Raw genomic sequence first — 11,677 nt, 5'->3', positions numbered from 1 at the left:
GAAAATAAATATCCAACGACGGAACAACAGAGCAGACCACATAAAATATTTTCATTCATCATTTAGTCTCGGACAGTAACTTTGGCATAACATTAATAATAATCAAAATAATATTAACAATAAGACTCGACTTGCAGAGCATCTTTGACAGAGCAATGCCCTTCTCTCAACAGTTTAGTTCCGGGAACAGCTTGAACATGATGGTGTCCAGTAGGATATATATCAGCTGTAACACATACAATACCAATTGACTGTTCATTAATGATGGTGTTCAGTAGGATATATATCAGCTGTAACATGTACAATACCAATTGACTGTTCATTAATAATGGTATCCAGTAGGATATATATCAACGCGTACAATACCAATTGACTGTTCATTATTTTTTGTGATTACATTGTATTGAATATGATGTAACAGCAGCAACTAATTCTAAACTCCAATTGCTGTTTATCATCTGTTTTGAAGATGAGTACACAATCATTAGTGTTATATATATATAGGTTTGGCTACAGTAATTTTCTGATGAAAGCCATTTCTAAACTAAATTTAGTGAGAAAGGAAACATGTCTGTATGTCTTGCTAGTGATTGCATGACTGTTTTACACGCAGCGAACAAAAACTGATCAATTTTCTCTGATGATTTACATTGCTGTATTGCAAAGCAATTTGGAAAAAAACATTTATACAGACAAAGTAAATACCATACAAAATTTTATCTAAAATAACTTCTTTTGACCAGTGAAAGCATAGATACATTCTCACTGGTGTACATTTATATGTACTAAAACTGTCGCTGTACCTGTTTGTTGAGCTTAGGGTGTTGCAATACATCAAACATCTCCTCTAATGCAGTGTCTGTAGGTTTTTCTCCGAGGACTTTGTGCAGAACTATTTATGCAACAAAAGTTCATTCAAATATCATTTCAAAACAATTCTAAAGCATGCCTCAAATATGCAAATACATGTATATAAAATCAATATTTATTCAACTAAAATACTCATAAATGAAAATATGTACCATATATTCTCGCATATAAGCCAATTATAGAACGCAACAATTTTTTTATGAAACTAAGTGGTCCGGGATTTCCGCACAACTCTGATTAAAAGCAAACGAAATGACTTTATGCTAATTTAAGTCCAACAATTACAATTCAAACTTTTATAAACTCAACTTTATAAAAGTAAAACAATAATAATGGTTACCACTACCATTAACTTTTACGCTACCAAATAAATTTTTTACCAAGACAAACTTGGTGAAATCAAATGGGTCGCGATCTCATAAACCATGGTTAAGCCGCAAATCACGAAGTTGAGTTATCCGACTTTGAAGCGATATTGGTAACGATTTTTGCAACACATGCATTCGGATCGATTAAAGAGTGATCTTTCTGAATCTGAAGTCAGTTTAGCCAATAGAAGTCTCCAACCCTTGGAAAACCTCCCTTATATCTGTTGCTACACTAAACAGGAAGTACTGGAAAATGTGTCCGATAAAAGTAATCGATTATTTTTTGCCGATTTTAAAGATAACTGTGACATTTTGGACTCTTTTAATGTGTACTTTGGTATTCCAATTGATGTCGAAAGCAGTGAAAGTGAAGGGAATGACGATGATATTTTCTTATATATCTTATAAGATTTAATTGTAAGATTAATTATTCGATTTTACAAAATCGGAGTATATAGTGTCCGATGGTGTGCAATATGCTACGGTTATTATTTTTCTAAAGATTTTGTTGGTAATACTACGGCTGTGCCCAAAATTGCGATACTGTCAAGCCATTTTTATTATCTGCAAAATTAAGAATAAGTAATACATTTTCTGATAGATATATAGCTATTTCTATGACAGCTAGCTAAAATCTGTTTAGATTTTTAAATTCAGGATAATTTTTTGTATATAAATACAGAAATCTAGATAAATATCACAACTTCTTGATATTGGTTGCTATGACGTTTTGAAATGTAAACAAAATTGTGTATTGGTTTTCATTTCTCAAACTTTAACACCAGTTTTCTCAGAACTACGTTTTCACACTAATGGTGAACGTGCATTCAGTTTATTGACCATAAAATCTGCTGGAATCAGAATTTTTTTGCAAAATAACTGAGAATTTTCTCCTTCTGCTAGTCTAGATAACTCTAAATCTCAAACACCCAACTTAACCATGGTTTCTGAGATCATGACCCAAATATTTGACATTGGCGCATATAAATTTACGTAGCATTTGACCAAACTAATTAGCATAAAATTTTACATCATATGATGCCATAAAAGGCCACGATGATTGTTGCAGAATGAGTTCGGACACTTTTTGTCCTCTTTATACTAGCTGTGGTTGACAAGTTAAGCATGTTCCGAGTCGGACATGTTACCACTATTACTATGGCTAGCGGCTTTACTATAGCTTATGGCGTTATTATTATTACTGTTGAAATAAACTGTCACCACTACTATTACCCAGTAGATAATCATCAGAAGTCCCTCGATCTACAATTTGTGAAACTTATGTAGTTGTAATGCGTCTGATCATCGCAGAAAAAAGGGGCTATAAAACTGTGTTTTTGTAAAGTGAAACTAAGGTCAGCATGAGATGCAGACATGTTTTCCATTGGCTCAACGCAAACAGATGATTGTTTCCTTTCGATTAAGCCGAGACATGATAGGCTAATTACACAACAACTCAGACACTTTTTGTAATAAGCCTCCAAAAGTCGCTCCATTTCTGCAACCTTTTGCTCTGATAGATACGTACGGCATATATAGGATTTATAGGCTTATACGCGAATTCTTATAAATTCTCTGATTTTAGAGCTGTTTTTCTAGGGTCGGCATATATGCTGTTCAATATAAGCTGAATATATAATGATGGAGCTCCACAGAAAATAACAGTCTGGACCCACCTTGCACCAAGTTTTTGACGTCTGCTAAAGCTTTACGCTTTCTTTGGTCTCGCTGATCATCTGTTCTGGTGAGACCATCCCCATAGAATATATTATCTATAAGAGAAACAATTAATAACAGATGTCAACATGCAATAAAGATGTTATGTAGTAACATCATCATGAAATGGATAAGAATTGCATAAGATTTTTAGCTGACATTAAAAATACCTTGAAGCAATTTGATGAGAGATTCTATACGATGCTCTTCGAGGACCTGGCCAAGCTTCCAATGGATTAAGTACGTGATAAGACTATCAATCCAGTCCTTGGCGAGCAGTGTCACTGTCACCAACACCATGTGCAGTCTTTTTGGGATCACAAACACTTCCTCTGCTATGACCAACAATACACATGCGTATGCTTACGGCTGTAGAGCAACTTGACATGCCATGACACTGAGCTTGAAGGGTAAACAAGGAAAAACAAAACAAAAGGAAAAAAACAACAAGGAAAAGAAAAAAACAAGGAGAACAAAGAAACGAGGAAGTAGAATTAATCCGCTTAATTGTATAATCACACCTAGTACATATGTTGTTCGGCCTACACTTCTTAGCATTAGTATATACAGAAAATGGGTTAATACTCTCTTTTTCAGTGCCATAATAAAACCGGACAGTTCGCTTCTGAAGAGCTTCCATTAAAAGCGCTTGGTTGACAATTGTAGCAAGTCAGTTTAGGAGTGAATAGGTAACAACAGAATGAACGGCTGATTTAATTCATCAAGTAATAAAAATAGAGGAGTGCCCTAGCATACAGTGACAAATGCAATTTTGTACTTATCTGCTCTTATAAAGTGCCATTCGCAAAAAAACGAAGACGAACTCTTTAAGTGTCACTACATTCTGCCCTGCAACCTTATTAATTTTTCTATCTGCAAAACTTGTGGTTTCTCTTTTATATAACCTTACAAATCTATGTAATCAAATATTTTGACAGACTGAAAATCACTTCTGCTTAAATAATGACCAGAAAAACTACATCAGTGACGTATTGGCTAGTTGCAGATGAAAGGTTTTACAAATAGAGAAGAAGCCAAACCATCTGATGACTTCCTGCATTTCGACAGACTGCCAGGGTAGTTGGATAGACAGGTTCTACCAGCCATAATCATAAATACAGTAGACCATATAACATATACCTCCTATAACGTAAATTCCAGATAACGTAACGTCGGTGCAAGTTTTTAAATTCTATTTGAATAATGAGAATCTTGTAGTTTTAAAATTTCGTTTTCTCTTCTGCTGCAATTGGGAAAGAAAAAACAACGTATGTATACCATTATCTCTATTATATACGCAAATTCCATGACAGTCTAGTTCACCATAATAGATCATCAAGTGTTTCGAGAAAGTGCAGAGAATAAGTAGCTGCGCAATTGTTCAGAAATACTTAAAGGCGATCGATTTGTGGAGGTGTTACAGCGTCGGTCTACCAATCTGAATGTCACGAGTTGGAGTATCGTCGACAGTTATCTTTTATCATAACCTTGTCCCCTGGAAACAGATCGACGAAGGAAACAATTGGACAGGGGTGAGTTTGGGAAGATCTTGGAACGGATTAGGCAACTTACATGTATTTTACTGTTCTTATAACATAAAATCGTCGTAACGTAAGCGTTTTTGGAGCGGATTATTTACATTGTAGTAGCGTCACCTGTATGTTAGAAATAAATTTTTTGTGCAAGAACTTTTTTATTACCCGTGCAACGCTGTACATTCATCTAGTTATGAATAAGTACAAATTAAGTAAAAATGAGCAGCATAAAAGGTTAGTTAAAACCTGAATTGTACTCAGAAAATATTTAAACTTGTTTCATTGATGGCTGGCTCTCATTGATGCAAAATGAATAAATACAATTTAAAATCCACAAAATACTCTCATGCTAATCTGCTAGAAAGGTTTAAAACTATTATTTAACAGTTTAAAAGTTGTTATAATACTCTGACACTTAGTCAAAATAGTGATAGTAATACTTTAAACAAGAAATTGACATGGCATGCCTAAATGGAGCATAGTACATCCCCATTTAATGTACTCCGCACATGTCTGCTAGTACTGATGCTTATTACGATAATAATAAGTTAAGATATGAATAGATTATATACGTATCTTACCAATGCGCGCTATACAATCCACAACAGAAGATAACTTTATAGCATTGGCAGGTTCCCTTGCAGATGTTTCACAGCTGTCTGTTAGCAGGTGGTTGTTAGGCTCTACCGCCACACCATTGCTGAGTTGCCTAATGTGGCTTTTTTCGTATAACCGATTGTTAAGCTGTAAAGAAAACCGCAGCACCACATTAGTCAACTAACAATTTAAATGCTGGTGATACAGTCAACCCTTGTTTATATGGAACTCATTTGTCCGGATATCAGATAAGACAGATAAATTTGGATATAGCAGTTGCAATCAAAGTACAGTTACGTACAAACAATTGATAATCTGTTTTTAATGATTTTCAGTAAAAAATTTGAAAATCATTAAATGTAAGAAACACTTGTCTATTGGAGCCATTTGTATAAAATCACTCGCAAGAGTGAAATAAATTTTTCAATCGTATCGTTTGTGTCCTCAACTTTTATGATGAAATACAATTTTATATGATTTATAAGTATGTAAGAAAACCACAATATAAGCTTGAAGGAGGAATTTATTTAATGTCCAGTAAAACTAAACAGTTGTACTACTCCGCGTGAATGCAAGTTTCCGCAAATAATTTGCCGTTATAGGTATTGCCTAACCTTTGTTGCTGTTTTTAGAGATTTCGCAGCTTAGAAATGTTTCTTCTCACAGGCTATGTATTTTATTGTATATACAGTATAATATTGTGCACAGTAGATAGTGCAATGTATATAGGCATTATCTATGTGATCTTTCCTGTATATATATATGCCTACATATAGGCACATCGGTATACTGAACCCCACCACCACTATTAGTCTGTTCTAACGAAGGTCGAGGGTATAGGGATGAGAACAGTTCATATCAGGTGATTTAAATCATAAAAACTCAGTTCATATGGATTAGTTAGGAGATACTAAAAGACTTGTCCTGGCTTATTATGTTTATCACAGGTCTCAAGGCTCATAAGTTTACAACTGCACTAGAGCATGAGCTTGTCTAACAACAACTTCCTTTAATTTGAACTATTGTTCCTTGTGGAGGCCATAATCGATAACAAAGTCAAACCTCCACTTATGATCGCTTCGACATACGAATTGAATTTTCCAACACGATTCAAAATTTGGACAAAAATTTCGCTCTAATTTTAAAGCAATTCCCAACGTAAATCATTTAAAGTTTGTTAGAGCTCTGCAGTTTTGAAAGTGAACATGAAGAGGCTGGTCAACAATAAAAAAATATAAAATCACGAAAATTAAGTTAAATTCAAATTTTATTTAATCAGAGTTAAAGGAACGTCTACCACGTAACTTACCCATTACTTACACGCCTTGTTAGACACTCTATCTCTGAAACTGCACATCGCCAAGCTTGCTCATCTATTGCTGATAATTACAATATTATCAATTTATTCTTACATATGGTTTTTTAAATTAAATATTTACAAAGATTTTTTATAATGCATTTGTAATAATGCTATATTTAAATTACCTGCGGTATCTATTAAGAAATTATCATAGGATTTTGAGCTATAGAAGACATTAATCAAATTATTATGAATTCTTATAGGAATATTTGCTCCAACATACAAAAGAGATTTCAAAATGAATAATATTAATAGATAGATTGCTGAGTGTAACAGGCACCAGTCCAACTAGGAGCTTGATACTCACATGTCTGTCGATGAGGAGAGTTGGGCTGTCACCATCATCCACTCCACCAGAGCATCTGGTTAGGTCTGGCCGAGGTGGCTTAGGAATGGTGCTGCTTTGGAATGATTTAAGAAAGCCTTTAAGATTCTGTCCCCTCTCTTTAACTAGTTTTCCTGGCATGGATTTTAGCACATTCTCTACAACAGTTGCAACAACAAATCCACTGCATCATATGAATTAATTATATTATTTATTATAAGCTATAAAAGAATTCATGAATGAATGAGAATGAGTGAATGAATGAGTGAGTGAATGAGACATAATATATGGCAACATCTCTACACCTACACAAGTAGTAATATACCCATTATAAAATTCTAATCTTTGCCTAGCTCTAACCATCCCATCTATATTGTAAGAGTTATGCTACCACGAAATTTACTTTATAAAAGATGAGACAACCCCAATGAAAAAAGAAAAGCTAAAGTTATATAGACTAAAAAGATATGAATAACCAACCAGTGGTAGGCTGATTTTAGGCCAATTTGGTCAACTAAATAGAGATGTTAAAGGTTGACTTGCAACAAAATTCACATTATAGTTATTTGGTATCAAAAGATTCACCGTGTCTTACTCCGCTGTGTTGTAGGTGCAAAATATGTGGAAATGTGATTACAAGCTCTTAAAAGTTCAAAAACGAACAATTAATCGCAGCCATCATGAAAACGATGTAGTTGGAATCCCTTCATTTTGACGATGTCCTCAACTCGACGTGGTTATTGTTTTGTCGCGTGATGTTATCACGTGAAATGAAAGACCAATAAAAGGCTCAATATAAAACGTCTCGTAGCACTAGTTTATGACAAACACTTTGGGTTTCACCGGAAAGCCCTTATCAAATATAGATGCTCGCTACTTTACAGTTTTGCTTCAGTTTGGTCTAATCATCTAGTCGTAATCTGATCATGTGACTCATACTTCCTGCCAAATAGCACCAACAATTTCTGCAGCATTTTTTCGACTATCAAAGGTGACCAACAGGCTCGTCATGTTTATCAGAGGATGATATGCACTTCTTCGAGCTAAGGTTGAAAAAGTAAAATTTGTACAGTAGGTTTTGAGATATCAGTGCTCAAAGTGACAGCATTACAATGATGATGAAATAGACGCATAAGGGCAATAGACATGGTTTTATTGAACGCGCGAAGTATAATTATTTGTGAAAATATTTTGACAAATGAGGTTGCATGAAAGCGTAAACAGAAGCTATCGTGTTCAACTACGTCACATTTGAGCCGTTTTGGAAAGGGATTCCAACCTACAGCATTTTTGTGATGGCTGCGATTAGCTGTTCGTTTTTGAGCTTTTAAGAGCTTGTAATCACATTTCCACATATTTTGCACCTACAACACAGCTGAGTAAGACATGGTGAATCTTTTGATACCAGATAACTGTAATGTGAATTTTGTTGCAAGTCGACCTTTAAAATAAATAACTAACTCTGAGGTTGATCAAGTGTTTGTGTTGCTTCCTTACAGTAAATATTTTTATTACTTCAATACACACTGCATAAATGATAAATGCATACAAGATGCAACTACATAAACTTCAATAGATTCAAACAATGACACATCCAACATGCTTGCAGCAAAAGTATCATTAAAATACAAACGATGAACTAATCATCAGTTTCAAAAAGGACCTAGTCCTTTCATCATTAAAATTTGCATTTTTCAAACTAGAGTTCATTTTAAAAAATAAAAATTTGGGAATTCGTCGATTTTTAGCATAAAAATAAGGGGACAACAAAGTTACGTGATCAGCAAAACATTGAAAATCTCCTGCTTGAAATATACACAATAATTAACAACAATGAGAAATTCTATGATTGCTTATATGAAAAATAAAGTATTTAAAACTTTCCCTAAATTGTAAAAGTTGGATAACATTTAAAATCACAGACGAAAAACACCTAAGTGAAATAAATGTATGAATGCAATTAAGCCAACAGCTGAAACATCTTCACTAAAAAAGCTCGCTTTTAATATAGTCAAGAATTTCCAAGAACAGGTACCTAAATTTTTTTACAATTTTGGATAGTTTCATTTTGAGAGGATTTGTCCATTGCATAAACACAATTTAAAAGCACACAAAATAACCCATATAGTTTCTGTAAATGCCAATTCTTTTGTACAAGTATGACCTATACCTACAGCTATACAAATACTACCCATTGTTGTTATCCAATCTATGTAAATACTACTTGCAACTTGTTATCAAACCTTCACAAGCACTAACTGCTCTCGTCAAATATCTTATATAAATAAACAGCTCGTCATCAAAGCTATATAAGGAGCACATGCCTCTGAGTGACCAGAGTGATCCCCTGCTGTGTTATATTCACCTTGACCTATCTATAAATCTATTGAAACAATCCAGAGGAGAAAAGCAAAATGTCATAGGAATTAATTGTCTAGTGAATCAAAACATAAATGTGTAAAACAGCACAAATCCAATGTTAATTGAATTCAGTCTTACTGACTTCATTACAAAAATATACCTTGAACAGCCAAGACTATGCCTCAAGCTAATCAACCAGCTGGAGCTACAGAACATCAATACATGTTTAACCACAACTAGACATATCAATTAGGCTTACCAATTCGTACATCAGCTGCAGTTCCTTTAGAGAAATCTTCGGCAGTGAGAAAGTTGTGCAGCAGTTCACTGTTCTTGAGTTCCGGTGTGTTCAGAACATTCTAAAGTAAAGAATTATCTGACCGTGCAAGATTCACTCACAAGGCGCCACAACTCCAACATAAAGTGCAAAAGCGAACAACAATATTTTGATAGTTGTGTAGAGAACAGCGTACATGTAACAATGGCCATTACTAAAAACACTTGTAACTAACATTGGTCCTGCCTGATGAATAATCAAACCCACCTTGAGAAATGCTTCAAACTTGGGTTTAACTCCATCAAGGTATTCGTGGCCGATTGTGCCAAAGATTCTCTTTGGTGGAAGTTGTTTGCACAGCTTTGCTCCGTGGAACTGCTTTAATTTTTGCTCCAAACTGTAGAAGTCATTATAAGCTCGGAAAACAGAGCACCTGCTGCTATGATTTGCTGCCTCATTTTCCTCACCTACAAACATTATCCAGTAAAATTAGTTTCTGATCAAATCCTGTTAAAAGAAAACCAACTACCAGTGCAAATTCCTTCCTAATGATGAGTGTGCGGCGCTTGTGGCTAACCGGTGTACATTGCACAGAACAAGTTCCTTGTGTACAGACTTGGTCCACTCACTGACCAGTGTACAGCATCAGTTTTCCTCCCTACTGACCAGTGTACATAACCGACTTAGTATATAAGAATTGTACCCCTATCCTATGATGAGCAAGCCTGAATAGTCAGCACTGAGTAGAATTACATAAGTCAGCATTTGAAAAGACAAGTATACTGAAGTATCATCAATGTAGCTACATATAGGGGTAAACTCACTGAGGGTCATGTTAGGGTCAGACTTATATACCCTAATTTGAAAAAACAAGCAAGTGCGGCTGCGAGAGTCCGGCTGTATGGAGATACTGGGTAGCTCTACACTCCAGCCACTCATATCAGGAAATTCGTCTTCTCCTATGGTTTCATCTCCAAAGTCTTCATCTTGAAGACTCACGCAATCCTTGAGTAAATAACATAAACACAGTGCAATAAACTACAGTCCACAAATATATAGTCATACTGTACCCATAATATATAGTCATACTGTACCCATAATATATAGTCATACTGTACCCATAATATACAGCCATACAGTCCACAAATATATAATCATACAGTCCTTAAATAAATGTGTCCACACAACTTCACAATATATAGTCATACAGTCCTCATAATATATAGTCATACAGTCCTCATATATATAGTCATACAGTCCTCACAATACATAATCATACTGTCCTCAAAAAAATGTATCTACACGACTTCACAATATATAGTCATACTGCCCTCAACTAAATGTATCCACACAGCTTCACAATACATAGTCATACATTCCTTAGGACATAACCGTACAGCCTTTAGGACATAACCATACAGTCCTTAGAACATACCGTAAAACCCTTAATTGAATGCCACGGCGCTCTGTTTTGCAATCTTTCCTCTATAGCGGCAGTCAATTAGAGGCGGCGTTCAAATAGAGGCTGGCATCGTATTTTTCAAATGGCTTGTCAGAACTTTGGAAGGATAAATTAACCCTTTTACGGGTGAAGCAAATATCGTCTATTCGAAGCGAATATCGTCTATAGATTGCCCTCTTTTTCCGGTGGAGCGATATTAAACCTTTTGGATGCAATAAAACTGCTATCATAACTCCAACTTGTCAAAGATCCATTAATAAATATGCATTGAGAAACCGAAAAATATCTCTACCAGTAGATATCTATTGCTTGCAATTAACCTGCCATGATATTATAGCCTGTGTACTGCTTTGCAATTTGTTGGAGCTTTCAATTTTTATTTAATTCTAAATTTCATGATATGTTTTTATTTTATATCTATATTTAACAATGTTGCATAAAAGCTCATTGCACTCATTGATATGTTCGCTACAGTTTGCAGTCAGAACAGGCTTTTTATGTGCAATAGAAGAGGAGTTATGAGCGTCGATCCATTGTAAGCCATGTTAAGATAACTGCAAAAATGCTATTAAATAATATGCTATAACTCAGCCAATTTATAAGTTATATAATGATAATCGGTCAAATGCTACAAATACATATTCATGAATAAGTGGCTTTAATGAACCATATTTACATTACATGCAGAAACAAAAATTAACGTTTTTAAAACAAAAATATTTGTATCGTTTGCTCAGATAGCTACGTCCTGATTGTTGCTTTCAATGAAACGAACGTCTTTTGGTTGTCCAATACATTCCACAATG

General features: G+C 34.6%; 1 protein-coding gene across 4 annotated transcripts in view; it reads right to left on the bottom strand.

The window, feature by feature from the left end:
- Positions 1-88: 88 nt before the first annotated feature.
- Positions 89-11,677, bottom strand: part of LOC137395275 (sorting nexin-14-like) — a 43,582-nt gene continuing 31,993 nt past the window's right edge. For 2 of the 4 annotated variants that reach the window (XM_068082145.1, XM_068082147.1), the window contains 9 exons: positions 10,234-10,414; positions 9,677-9,876; positions 9,392-9,491; positions 6,754-6,929; positions 5,071-5,233; positions 3,125-3,289; positions 2,915-3,010; positions 804-892; positions 98-290 (listed from right to left, as the gene is read on the bottom strand). In XM_068082145.1, coding sequence (XP_067938246.1) covers positions 114-290; positions 804-892; positions 2,915-3,010; positions 3,125-3,289; positions 5,071-5,233; positions 6,754-6,929; positions 9,392-9,491; positions 9,677-9,876; positions 10,234-10,414 — 1,347 coding nt within the window. In that variant the 3' untranslated portion in view covers positions 98-113. Of the gene's footprint in view, positions 291-803; positions 893-2,914; positions 3,011-3,124; positions 3,290-5,070; positions 5,234-6,753; positions 6,930-9,391; positions 9,492-9,676; positions 9,877-10,233; positions 10,415-11,677 lie in introns of all 4 variants that reach the window. The other 2 variants (XM_068082148.1, XM_068082146.1) reach the window with 2 other exon arrangements.

This window comes from Watersipora subatra, chromosome 4 (genome assembly GCF_963576615.1).
Source record: "Watersipora subatra chromosome 4, tzWatSuba1.1, whole genome shotgun sequence".
Taxonomy (NCBI): domain Eukaryota; kingdom Metazoa; phylum Bryozoa; class Gymnolaemata; order Cheilostomatida; family Watersiporidae; genus Watersipora; species Watersipora subatra.
Note: the sequence above shows the minus strand (reverse complement) of the source record. Positions and strands in the feature narration are given on the sequence as shown.